Raw genomic sequence first — 14,771 nt, 5'->3', positions numbered from 1 at the left:
AATAAACTAAAAATGGAGAAAATGGAGCAAATGTCGAATATGAAATCACGTCTTAACGAATAAGAAAGTTCAAGTGAAAAAGAATATGGAGAACTACTATTTGCATACCTTGGGGTCTCAATCTCCTTCAATATTCAGCATTTTTGGTGACAGAAACTATGGTTTCTCAATACTTTGGGAATCATGGTCTAATTAGGTAATCCCAGAAAAACGCTGTGTACAGTCTCAAAGGGTTCACATACCTTGTGAACATCAATGATGGACCCAGAGAAAAAACTCTTGCTGAGGCTGGACAATGTAGTGTGTCCTTGGAATAATGTTCATTACAAAAAATGTTGTGTGAGTGCTCTTTATAGACTTCTTTCAAATCTTCACCTCTCAAGCAGTGTACCAAGTAATACAAGTTCTGCGTTCTAATTATATATTTGTGTGATTTGTAGTATAAATCCTTCACACAAGACCACAAATTCTTATGGTTCATCATTATATCCCAGAACTTATCATATAGTAGTAATTAAATTCAAAGTTTTGAATAGGTAATTAATGAAAATGAATGAATGAATGAATGAATGAAGTAACACTGTAAACTCAGAGCACAATTATTTTAACATGCACCAATTGTAATCACGTTTTTCTTTAATGGCTTTACGAACAAATTGTCTTTCAAGTTCACATTTAGCCAAGACCTTAAGTAGAAAGATTCTATAGGTAAGATTCAGCTGGATTTGAATTTAAAAGTATGTGAGTCATCTTGCTTCTCTTATTAGTTTCTGCTTTCTTCTCACTTTTTATTATATTGCTGACCCCCAACTTTTGTGCCCTTATTAAATATCTTCTACCGCTAACCAATTATAAGCTTTTCAATGCCAGTAGTGGTTGCATTATTTCCCTTGGACATATGTCCACTGGTATCATTTCCTCTTTGTTTCATTCACATGTAGTGATAATATTGGTTAAAATTAAACAAGTCAAAGTTGTAAGGTAGACCCACAGTTGTAAGGTGGAACAAAAAAAAAAAACATTTTCAAAAAGTGTCAGTAGAATATCATTATTTAAAATTTTTAAAAACCTGAAACTTCATTGCACATGTGAAGGTCACTGATCGTCAGGAATAGGTAGTACATTGGCAAATACTTCTGTAAATTCATTACTGAGAAATGATCATGTAAAATATCATGACTGATGTAACAATTTTTTTGAAGATTCATCGACGTAACTGTACAATTTGATTTATTGGTATCTAATTAAGCCGTAAGAACTGGTATCATACAGAAATTGAAAGTAAACTGCATATTACACAGTTTAGCAAAGCATGAAGTACCAAATACATCCTCAATAAAGTGCCATTTAATACGTTCAGTGCAAATCCCACAACTTTTGTAGCACTCCTCTCTAATGCAAGGTTTATTTATAGGAGCTATCTAGGGCTTGAAAGAAATGTAATTGAGAAGTAGAATACTTCAGATATCAGGGTTGTGTTTATGCTAAACCGAAAAAACAAAAACACTCAACATGATTCGTCGTCCCACTTTCAGTAGAATATTGATCAATGATCCATCGTCATCACTTGAGGCTTATATTTTAATAAGTTGTTACCATATCAGAAAGAACTGTAACCATTTTTTTCCCAAAAGCATCCCCATCAAAGTAAAAGATTCCTGGATACTTGGTCCTCCTACCAAAAGATAATTCTATGTGATTTCAGATAAGTATATTAGATAAAAGTTTCTAAAGTTTGAAATTGCCATGCCAGAATTAGGACAAGGACATTTAATATGGTTCTCAGTTCATCATTTTGGCTTTTTGAAGAACAGCTGTGGCATACTATTCATCATTAGAGATCAATATGGATACAAGGCTTTCATGAGAAATATGTTTGTTGACCTTAATAAATCTTTAGCTGTGCAAATACAGAAATATTTGTACAGGCAATTTTCTGCTGAATTACATTTCATCTATGCACATTCTCATACCGCAGTATATTTTTTAACAACTTATACTAAAGGTTTGATGTGATGGCAGTTTTCCCAAAGAAACATTTTTAATTGCTTCACAATGGTTGTTTTTGTATCTAGTTATTTAATCATCATCATCATCATGATTAATGTACATTTATGTGTTTTGAAACTTTTTGCTACTGTAAAAATTGTTGTAATGAATAAGGCTTTTGCTTAAATAAATTTACATAAAATGAATTACTAGACTAACAAGTTTGAAAATATTTAAGGCTGTTGATAAATTCCACATTTTTTGAAGCACCAGAGAAAATTATATGTGCTAGAAATGTAAAAAGAATCAACAACTGAACTTGAATTCATACATCTCATTTAAAATGATAGGTAGCTCCTAGTTTGCCAATTGGTAATATTACCAAAGTTATATTCTAAGGGGTTGGTATTAGATTTAACATATATTTCTTTAGTCATGAGGGGATACTATAAGGTCCTCAGGTGCTCACAGATTTAACCTTTAATATAGCTAAAGTATACTAGGAGCAAATAATGGCTCTCTCATGGTGCTTCTAAATATTGAGTTCCTTGTCTTTGTCTTCACTCTTTAATTCTCTATTTTCAGTGAGTGCCACCACTCTGAACCTCTTGAAAATGGGATTCTAAGCTTCCAAGGTTGTTCCACCTATTTGAGCACTGGGGAAAGGAAAAGGGGGTAGGAAACTGGAAGAAAACCTCTAGGAAGCCGGGAAGAGCATCTCAGGACTGATCCTTCCCAAGGCATTATGGAGGGAAGTGTAGGAAAGAGGGAGAACAAAAATCAGACAGACTCTGGTAAATCAGTGTTCAGAAAAAAAAAAAAAAAAAAAAAAGAAAGAAAGAAAGAAACCAGGTACGTCAAGAAAGAAAATTATTAAGTCCAAGGAGGATGTTGGTATCAGAGGAAGCACCTTTTTAACTTTAATATTTTTCTACAATATATAATATAATCTTTGTAGATGATTCAAATGATGTTGAAAAAATTCAAGGAAATTGAAAGGACTTTAATTAAATATATATATTTATTTATCTTCTAGAAAATACAAGATGATTCACTCGAAGAAAATTTGCGTTTAGCTCAAGAATATCAGGAATTACAGACTACTTTCTTAACAGAAAAGGACAATTATTTAAATCTATATGATAGACAGTTATCACTTGATGCTTCAATTGAAGCTAAGAAACAGGTAGGTTTTCATATTTTTTTCCTAATAATGATTTATTTGACATGCTTGCTGCAGAAAGTAACAAGCGGTCAGTCATGGGCTTTTATATGACCGAAGGTGGTCCTTTGTATGCCACCAAATGGCATATTCCCTCCTTGTAAATTTTTGGTGAATATTTTTATCAACTTTGAAATGAAATTTTGAATGGATATTTGAGAAATGAAAAAACTTAGTTTCTAATCCACCATTTTATACTAATTTGTTCTATTATGACCTGGAATACCAAGTTTTTGTAGTTAGAGATTTAAATATATTATCATAGATTTCAAATTTCAGTTCTATCTATAGGTAAGTTTCCACAATATGCCTCAAAATCCTCTTAATGATGTACGGGCTCCAAATGTTTGTTTCTATTTTCTTAATAAATAGGGGTATTAATTATAAACTTAGAGAGTATATGACCCTCTGTGTTTAATGGAAATCACTAGAAATTCTCACATATTTTGTAAAAGATTCTGTAATAATAAAAATAGAAAAGTAAAATACACAATACACCGCAAATGGAAGAGGAAAGAAAAATCTCCACTTCGAGTGTTAAGATACAGCCACTTCCTCTGTATTCTTCTCCAGATACTCATTGACAAAAACAATTATTTCCCTTTGAATTTCTGTATCTTCCCAGAATTTAAATTTCAAAATTTGGAGGTATGCTTGTTTTTTTAACAATTCACCTAGTCATAAGAACCGGTAGGCTGCTAATGAATCCTTTCTCGTACAGTCATCACCCATATTACTCTACTGTAAATTAGTAGTTTAAAATTCCAGTGCTGTATTTATCCCTCTGTATGGTGGAATATTGGAAAGACAGAGGCCAGGATTTGAGTGCATCTCTACCAGTTACTAGCTCAGTGATCTTGGCAAGTTATGTATCCTTTTTGGCCTCGGTTTTCTCGTCTGTGAAATAAGATTTACCTCAGAGGAAAACTGATAAGTAATAAGAAGGAGACATCCATAGTTATTTTTGAAAATAAAGAGATACTATGCAACTATAAGTAACTATTGCATTCATCTGGTATGCTGCTTATGTTTGCCATCTATCTGCTCTCCTGAGAGTTAAAGCTTCTGAATATATTGAGAGAGAGAGAGAGAGTGTGTGTGTGTGTGTGTGTATTTTTCTCTTAAAAATTAGTAGCACGATGAAGGCAGATTAAGAAATAAATGTGTTTGTGAACAAATTGATAGTACAACTATATGCCAAAAGCTTGGTGTCCTCAAACCATGTGCCGGATTGAAAGAAAGGACTTTAATGGAACATTTGTCCAATCACTTCATGCATTTGACGTTGTTATTGAGGCTAAACATGTTCTATTTGTTCCTGATAATTGAGGAGGAGAAAATAATCAATGGATATACTGTATTTCCTTTTCCTTTTCTAACCAGAAGGGAAACAAAAATAAATTTTATGTATACTTGTTATCAGTTTATTTAGAATCCTTTGGTGGAAAATGACCAATAGATACTGCATAAATAGTGAAGAAACCAGGCCTTTAAGAGAGTCCCTAACACACTACTTCCATAGTAAGAATAAAATCGTCTTGATGTTGGAATTAAAGCAAATTGTGATTCAAGATCCAAGGAGTGAGACCCTGGTGTGAACAGACAGTGAGGTATGCTAGGAGATTGAGTTTATATTTGTGATGATCCCTCAAACGAATCACTTTTAGCACACCTGTTTCAGGGAAACTTTCAAAGATTTATTTGTACTTCCAATCATTTTTCATTTCCATCCTTCAGCGATGGAGGTCATTAAGTGCAGGCTGCCCTTGTCAGTGTCATGTAGGATCAATTTGCTGCAATGGACAGAGAGGCCTTATTGATGCTGTTAAATCTGTCAGTGAGAAATCGTATGTCATTAGCGTCTAATGCACTGCTTACGGGATGGAATTTGGCCATCAAAACTGAAAAAAAAAAAACCCTTAATATTTTAGTTCCCTTCTTTGATATTGCAGCATTTCCTGCATATATATATTATAGGTTTTAGTCCTTTGACCAGTTTAGTTTTGGGTATGCAAAAAAACCATTCAGCCTCTCATTCCCTTGTTGAATTTTCTTGTCATATAAAATGGATCTCACTTTAAGGAATTTTGTGTATTATTTTCCTGTTTTTAGAATAACTTTATGGCTTCTAGACTTATATTCCTTTTGGCATGGTAAATTGTATTTTGATGCTTGTGCTTCTTAAGGAGTATTATTCTCTCTACACAAATTATACATTTTCATACTTTGTATTTTTAGGCTAAAAGTAGCGAAGTTTAATGGAGAAGCAAAACAAATTAAATATAAAAAATAAGGATGTCCCCTTCCTTAACACAATTTTATTTACAACCTTCAAGTGTTAGAATGTTCTAGTGTTACTCTTGGTGATAAAATTATGTCTGCTTCCTTTGTGCATGCTTCTTGATACTTTCCTGTACTTCAAAATTTTGCAGTGATGAATATTTCCCCCTTTAAAAATCAGAAACAAACAAAAATGTGCAAAATTCTTATCTTCCCTGTTCATGGGTAACGATAGAATAGAATCCAATCTAAAGATCTCAAAATTTAAAATAACACTAAAGGGGAATAAAAGAAAAATATCTGAAAAACAGGTTGCACTTCTGTGTAAAAATAGACATGTTCATCATTTTCATTAAAAGATTTCAAAAATATTTTCAAACTATTTCAAAATATTTAAACCCATGAATAGATTGGTAAAATCACGTTTGTTTTCATTGCCATCTCCAATTCTTCAAGTCTGCCAAGAAAGGTAAGCTAAAAGCAAGCAAGCCAGTGTTGATGTGTTCTGTTGGCTGAGAACACAATCCCTTTCAAAACTGGTTAAAAAATATTTTTAATTCTTTTGTGAACCACTTGTGAAGCCTCACCTTTGCCTGCTCCAGTTCTCAGGACTTTCAGACTAAGGGAATACAAATCATTAGAGAATCCGTCGGCACTTAACTGGCACTTAGAGGGACTTGGTATCCGTACCATCCAGTTTGCACACATTGTCTCTGTAATGTCCATCAGTAATCCTCTAAAGTTTTTGTCATTATTGGTGTTATAGTCATCTCCAGTTTAAGATAAGGGGCTGAGATTGAGTGTGTCACAGCGTCACCTGAGTGAAAGGAACTAACTGAGATAGGAATCAAACAGGATTTTCAGAAATCCAACCCATTTTATAACTGTGGCATACCTCTGTAATGTGTCATTATTAAACAATCCTACATATGTCTCATCAGGCCCTGTAAAGCATGTAAAAGCCACATCGGTCATGCATTATGCCACTAGTGTCCATCTGAAACAGATTATTTGATTCAGTCATTGTTTTTGTAATTTTATCTCATTGAAGCTGTGTTTTCAACGATGATTTTCTCATGGGGAAAGAACTACTTATTTATTATAAATTATTTAATTTTCACAGGGATTATCGATAATTTTTGCAATTCTAAAATTGTAAAAATTTTGAACTGGATATGCCTTTACAAATGTTACCCAATTGTTTAAAAGATAATTTCACACACATACACATACACACTAAAAAATAAAAAATAAAACACAAGGGCGCCACACAATAAAAAAATAAAAAATAGTGGCTCCTGAGTGGCTCAGTGGGTTAAGTGTCTGACTTCAGCTCAAGTCATGATCTCGTGGTTCGTGAGTTCCGGCACTACATTGGGCTCTGCACGGATGGTGCCTGAAGCCTGCTTGGAGTTCTCTTTCTCCTTCTCTCTTTGCCCCTCCCCCACTCACATGGAGCTTGCTCACGCTCTCTCTCTCCCTCTCTCTTTCAAAAATAAATAAACATTTTTAAAAAAAATAGAAAGTAAAATAAAAGATTACTTCACAAGTGAGGAACCGTAGGGCCACAGTGGCTCAGTGATTTACCACATATACAGTTAATTAGAAGAAACGCTGGCCTAGGACACAGCTGTCTTAACTTACATTCAAATATTGTCTCCAGCCAGCTGTAAAATGAGCATGTGCTGTGATACTTTTTGAAGGTTTGAGTGGACCAGTAGTTAAAAAGTAGTAAGAGTAACTACAACAGATATGCTCAGATTGGAATCACCTTTAATAACCTGGCCTTATTAAGGAGTCATGTAGGGACATAAATCAGAGGACTACTTTGGAGCTCTAGGGGACACTTCTACGTCTCACAGAATTCAAACACTATTCATTCATTCATTCATTCAATTATTCAAAATAAATTATTAATCATCGATTGTACTTATATCCTTTCTTTTGATACAATAAAAGACAGGAATATGCCACCTCATCTCAGCTACCATGCTGAATGCTGTGATCCCCAGAGACCAAGGGACTTTTTTGCTAGAAGACAGCATAGAATCCGAGCCCAACAACATCCTGTCTTTACCCCACCAGTGGAAGAATCACGGATTTTTCCTGTCTAATCTCCTTCCCCCAGGTCTCAATGGACAAAGTTTCCATTTTAAACTCTCAAAAATATGTCATCCCTAGATTTCATTAGCACATTTTCTCTTCCCTCTTTCAGTTTTCAAACATGGGTTTCCTCTAATACTCACCTTACATCGATTTGATGAGGAATCAACATCAATTCCAGCAATAAACAAAGTTATTTTCTTAAGGAAGTGTGAAAGCTATTTTAGTTCTCCTTTTCATAAGTATTTTGTATTGCTTCTTATTTTGTGAACACTAAAATATATAAAATTGGGTTTCGAGTAGTGATTTTTGAGTGCTTGTTTCAGTGTAGATGGAAATCCATTCCTTTGCCAAGAAAATGATAGTTTCTTAAATAGTTTCATCACAGGCACACATGGAGGAGTTGCCGTACCTTATAAACTGATAAGCTTGTATTAAGTTTCTACTGACCCCTTTCTCTGAAGATCTCTCAAGAGATCTCTGAATAGCTTTTGTGATCCTGAGACAGGAGTAGACAGTTGGTCATCTATTGCTTTATCCCATTGAGTCTCCCTTCTGTTGTCCAAACTCTGTAAGAAAAACAACAAAAATTAAATGTTTATTTCTGGCCAGTACTTTAGAAAAGTCATCTTAGCTTAAATCAAACCAGCTTTTCAGTCTAGCACCAGTTTTGAGTGAATTGTAGACTTATGTATCCTTCAAGCAATTTTGAGATGGTGATCTAGTGGAGTTGCGCAGCAACAAGCAGTTTTTAATGTTCGCAAAAGCTTAAAAGTGATTTCTAGAATGTGACAGGATCCCTGATATATCAAAGACACTCAAGGTAGAATTTTCATATCTAGAGATGATTGTTGAACAACACTGGTTTGAACTTCACGGGACTTATTATCCATAGACCTTTTTCAGTATATATATTGGGAAACAATTTTTGAGATTTGTGACAATTTGAAAAAACTCACAGATGAACCATGTAGCCTAAAAATATCAAAAAAAAAAAATTAAAGAAAAGCTAGGTATGTCATGTATCCATGAACCATATGTAGATACTAGCCTATTTTATCATTTGCTACCATAAAATATACACTAATCTATTTTAAAATGTTAAATTGTATCAAAACTTACACACACAAACTTATAAACCGTACACGGCACCATCTGCAGCCAAGAGAAATGTAAACAATAAACAAGATGCAGTATTAAGTCATAACTTCATGAAATTAACTGCAGTACATATTGTATCACCATAATGATTCCATAGCCACCTCCTATTGCTACTGTGGTATGCTCAGATGTTGTATCTACTCGAAAGGCCCTGTGTATGCTCTCATCTCTGTGTGAGCATTTCCTCTCTGCAGCAAATTGCTATTGTAGTAAAAGTGATTTCAGGGTGCCTGGGTGGCTCAGTTAGTTAAGTATCTGACTCTTGATTTCAGCTCAGGTCATGATCTGAGGGTCCATGAGTTCAAGCCCAGTGTCAGACTCTGCACTGACAGTATGGAGCCTGCATGAGATATTCATTTTCTCTCTCTCTCTCCCCACCCCCCCTTCTCCCCTGCTCTCGTGCTCTCTCTCTCTCTCTCTCTCTTAAAATAAATAAATAAACTTTAAAAAGTGATCTCAGGATATATGGATATCTGGCAGTGCCTGGAGACATTTTTGATGATCACAGCTGGGGATGTTGGGAGGAGTATTTGTGGTATCTAATGAGTAGAGGCCAAGGATACTGTTGATATCTTTCACACACACACCAAAACCTTTTTCAGCTTAAAATATCAATAGAGCTAAAGTTAAGAAACCCTAATATATACATAAAGAACTTCAGATACAGAGCTAGAGATAGATTTATTATATGCTTATCATAAAAATATTTTACATATATATGTCTATGACACACTGCATACTATATCTCCTTTTAAAATACTTAAACCACATTTGCATATTAAAGATTCTGAACAATCCCATTTTAAGAAACCTGTTGATTCTAATAACCCTGAATTTCCTGTGGTGCCTGGAACCCTTTCTTAGGAAAGGAAAACAATATTTAATAGATTAAGCCTTGCAAAATATTATTCTATAGAGAATTGGAGAAGATTTCATGTCATAAAATCATACATTCAGGAAATTTTGCTTATATATAACTTGTAAGAGGGAGTAAATAAAGTATTCTTTATGCTATGTGTAAGGCCCTAGAAAAACTTGAAATATTTTCTAATAAATAGGTTGTGTTCTTTGGAATCCATACAGACTTAGAACTTGACTTTTTTAAATGTCATAGTGTAGCTACAAAATGATATCGTAGTTTTTAATCACCCAAAGACCATTTAAAAAATTACAGTAACATGAGTAAAATGTTCATTATATGCACCTCCTATAAATAGGTATATTTTCTACTTACACTTGTCTAATGCAGGACTTAGAACTGCAACTGATTTGCAATTCTGTGGGAGTATCAGTATAATGATTTTTTTTACTTTTGAACTATACATATGCATCACAATGACATAAACATTTGAAAAAAACTGCTCTTGTAATCATCTCTCCCCAAGTCTACAGAGCTGTATCTTATAATCATTTATTAACATGAATATTAATATAAGAAATGCATATTCATATACTAAATGTTTTCTGTAGGTCATTTGTTCTTTTCTCAGAGTTTTACTCTTATTGAAGGTAGGAAGGAATATCTATGGGCAACTTCTTTAATCCCTCTGAGCCTCTAAAAAAAAATGGAAATACTAATGTCTGCCTAGCAGGATTATTGTAAAAAGCATTTCATAGTAGTTAACATTTGTGAAGCACTTACTATGCGTGAGGCACTTTGCAAGCTTTTATATGTAATTTTAGTTAATTTATTCAGCAACCGTATCGAACATAAATATACATTTTAAGTGGAAAGCACCTACAATAGTTTTTCACAAACTGTATTTATGTTTGTGAAAGATACGACTTTCTGTAGAAGATATGAGTTCTGATATTGTCATTATTCCTTAGATAAGCATATATCCCTTATCTCTTATACAAAATCTTGGTGTAGCTATACTATTATAGAAGAGCTTCTAGCCTATGATAGATAAAAAATAGTTTACGCAACCTGAGAATATAGTGTGAATTAAGGAGAGAGAGGACAGAAAGGTGGGGTATAGTGACGTTATGATAATCAGTTAAAAACGCATGCAGGTGCTGAAAGGCATAGAGCAATGGACAGGCACCACCTTGGTTAGGTAAAACTGACAGAGGGTTGTAGAGTAGAAAGTCCTATATGAGAAGGTTAGCAACAACTTGGGTTAGTCAGAGTTACATCCAAATCTTGTACTAAAAAACACGTCAGAACATATACATTTAGGAAAAGAGCTCATTCACAATAGCTGTAACAACCAGAAGTTTCCTAGAAACAACCCAAACAGGAAATATGTTATTAGAACCATTGTGAAGAAGTCTGTGAAAGTTCACAGATGGAGGAGAAAATAATAAAAGCAACATACACCATGACAGTCCTCAATATTTTAATTTGACGGGATCTGGCATCTTCACATTGCAATTGTAAAACAATTCCACACAATCTATAATCACTTCAAATGTGACACAACTAAGCAGGATTTTATTTATATCCACATTTCCAGAGGACATATTTTGTTTCTAGTGAAATGTGTTCTACTTATCCGTATTCTACGTATTCTACGTATTCTACGTATTCTACGTATTCTACGTATTCTACGTATTCTACATATACCTATACCTGATTTTCCAACTAAGAAAGAAGTTATTCAGCTTTTTTAGGTTCCTTAATAAATTCACTAGGCACTGGTTGATAGGTTATATTTCTTTCGTTTTTTTGAAATGAACCTGTGGAGGGGCGCCTGGATGGCTCAGTCAGTTAAGGCGTCCAACTTCGGCTCAGGTCACGATCTCAGGACTCATGAGTTCAAGCCCCGCGTCAAACTCTGTGCTGACAGCTCAGAGCCTGGAGCCTGCTTCAGATTCAGTGTCTCCTCCCTATCTCTCTTCCCTATCTCTCCCTTCCCCCTCCCTCCCCCCCCCTCAAAAATAAATAAACATTAAAAAAAAAAGAAAAAAAATGGACCTCAGGAAATTAACATTACCACAAAATATATTTAATTTACCTGTACAATCTGACCTTTTAGGTGTTTGTTAATTAATGAGTATGGAAAAATATTGTGGACAGATAGGCATTAAAAACATTTTCCCTTTGTCAGATAGCTTTCCTATCAAAGTAATCCTAAATATGACAGATTCCTTTTGTAAATCTGGTTCCATCACAGTAAATCACCAATTTAAAAAAAAAAAAAAAACATGTACACACAGCCAACACATTATCTAAAAAGAGGAAAGATAATAATGCAGTGAAAAATATAGTTTTGAAATTCTGTAAAGTTGTGTCAGATATAAAATCATTTTCAAATTATTTCCTTTGGTGCTGGTAATCAGAAATGTGTGGTCTTTCAAGAAAAAAACCCTCATTTTAAAGAAGATATGCAGTGTACTCCTAGGTTATTGAAAAAAAGTATATAAAACAAAGCTACTATCTGCATTGATGTACATAGAAAAAGAGCAAAAATGTTATCTGTAAAAGCAGAAAAGAATTTGGCCTGCTTGACTTTTTGTATCAAGCATGCTACAGCAATCTTTTGATTCTAATATGAAACTATAGTAAGGATCATTGCACTAATGCATGAGGATTTGTGATAATGTTGCAGAAATTTTACTGTCAAAACTGAACTGCAGTGTAATGACTTTTGTTATCATGGTTTCTAATAACTATTCAGCATGAATTGACCCTACATATGTTTTGCTGCAATAATATGTCAGTAACTCAAAAAGCTAAAAAGGAAATAAAAACAGTCAATACAGTACTATGTATGACTTCATGATAACCTTTCTCCATTCTTACTATTAATATTGTTAGAAGAATTGTAACATAGACACTGTGCAAACTACAGCATCATATGGAAATGAAAGCTTAGACATGTGACAGTTCTGGCCAAATACACCTAAAAAATACTTTACAAGAAAACTATGTCCCCACTGAGAACTAGGTACTGACTGGTCCCTTACTACTTCAGAGTCTGTTACCCTCAGCTGTAGGCAGCCTCTGATATGTTTCTCTTCTTTCCATAACAATGTGTTAGTTTGTTCTACCTTTTATGAGATGTCCCTCCCTTCCTATCTATCTGTTTCTCTCTCTCCCTCCCTTTCTTTTTCTTTCTTTCTTTCTTTCTTTCTTTCTTTCTTTCTTTCTTTCTTTCTTTCTTTCTTTCTTTCTTTCTCTTTCCCTTTCTTTTCTTTCTTTCTCTTTCTTTCTTTCTTTCTTTCTTTCTTTCTTTCTTTCTTTCTATCTTTGCATCTCTCCTTCTCCATTGGAGGATACTTTCACTTAAGCATCTCTCCATTGCAGTAAATAAGAGAAAATAAATTCTCCATTACACACCTTGTATGTGGCTGCCACCATGCTATGCATTTATAAGTGTAAAACATTGAACCCTGCACCTGCTTATAACATAGTCAGTTATAGATAGTGTTCTCATTATTATGCTATTCTTCTTATTTAATTTGTAAAAACTCTTTAAGACAAGTGAAAATACTCCCATTTTTTTTCTTAGGAAACTAAGGGCTAGTATAACAAAGTACCACAGACTGGGTGACTTAAACCAGTGACCTCATTTTAAGTTAATTATCTCTGTAAAGAGCTTATCTCTAATTACAGTCACTTTCTGAGTCCTGGGGGTAGGGTTTCAACATAAGAATTTGGGGGGAGAGGGACAGTAAAACCCATAACAGGTGCTTTGTAATTTAAGGCCACGCTACTTGTCAGTGGGAAACAGTGCTGGGATTGAAACCCAGGTCTGCTGGACTCAGCCACATGGACTTTCTACTATTCCATAGTTTCTCTTATATTCTTTTTCTCTACCCTGATCAACCCATTATTCAACCTGTGCATCATTATATCTCTTTAAATGCAAAGGTCTTTGAATTATAAGGACTTTGTAACATCTGTGACACTGGGTGTACAATCAAGCAGTGCCTAGTAATGAAATAGTTTTTGATGGAGAGATTTTATGTTTTATACAGGAAATAGCAGATCATTTAATTTCTAATCAGTGGTCAGAGATCCAAGCAGAGAAGTTCTTTTTCTATTTAAACAGACTTTAAAATTCCTCTCCAATTGCCTCAAACTGCAGAACATGTATTTGCCAATGCAGATGCACCTAATCATATAGAGATTGCAATCGAAATTAGGATGAAGACACAGGCCATTCATGTTAAAAAAACAGGAAGAGAGAGCAGCAGCTGCAAGCAGCAGGCAGCACGTAGCAAAGAATAAAGAAGGAAGCAAAGCTTTCTGTGGAAATTTGATGATAGGGCACCAAGCTTGAGATTCTGGGGGACTTGGCCACAGGAGTGGTTAGACGCGCGCGCGCACACACACACACACACACACACACACACAACGCATGCACACATGCACGCATGCACCATGGTGCCAGGAAATGATATTATAATAATCAGTGCTGAAAGAGATAGGCGGCTGACAAACACACTTCACAAATAGAATTTCTCCCAAACACAACAGAGTTTTAGAACAGAATTAAGAAAGATACTGAGTGCTGATACATGGAAACTCCCATTCCTAAGAGGGCACTGGAATGTGACGGTAAGCAAAAGAAGGAATTATGGTAATACCACCTCTCCAGATATCTTCCTGTATTGGAAGTGTGTGGACCAAGTAAGGACTACCAGTTATCCCCTTTCAGCCTGAAGACTGAACTTCTTAGAAGCAATATCCCCGAAGTTGGATGGGATCTTTCTTACCTGGCAATGGAAGGACTAGAGGTCTTTCTCTTGGTTATCTGTGGACAGTCTACCTGAAGTTGGAACTGTGCACTGACAGCAGTGTGGCATGCGTGTGTGGGGGCCAGCTGGTTGTGGGTCTTAGCTCTAGAGATGCCTCACCAAGTTTTAAATTTCAAGGATAAAGAAAAAATTCTGGGAAGGATCCATTTAGAAGAAACATAGTGCCTACAGAGGGAAATTATCACACTAACGCCAGCCTTAACATTCTCAATGTTTTATGACAGAAGACTGATGACTATCTACATAAATTACGGAACAGATTAAGACGCCCAAGAATGCTGAATCCAGGCAAATTATTGTTTATGTG

General features: G+C 34.8%; 1 protein-coding gene across 6 annotated transcripts in view; it reads left to right on the top strand.

The window, feature by feature from the left end:
• Window positions 1-14,771, top strand: part of CCDC178 (coiled-coil domain containing 178) — a 436,131-nt gene that overhangs the window by 295,415 nt on the left and 125,945 nt on the right. For all 6 annotated transcript variants that reach the window (XM_045457578.1, XM_045457575.1, XM_045457577.1 and 3 more), the window contains one exon: window positions 3,026-3,175. In XM_045457578.1, the coding sequence (XP_045313534.1) occupies window positions 3,026-3,175 (150 nt within the window). The remainder of the gene's footprint in view (window positions 1-3,025; window positions 3,176-14,771) is intronic.

The sequence above is a fragment of the Leopardus geoffroyi genome, chromosome D3 (assembly GCF_018350155.1).
Source record: "Leopardus geoffroyi isolate Oge1 chromosome D3, O.geoffroyi_Oge1_pat1.0, whole genome shotgun sequence".
Taxonomy (NCBI): domain Eukaryota; kingdom Metazoa; phylum Chordata; class Mammalia; order Carnivora; family Felidae; genus Leopardus; species Leopardus geoffroyi.
This window is presented reverse-complemented; position numbering and strand designations above follow the sequence as displayed.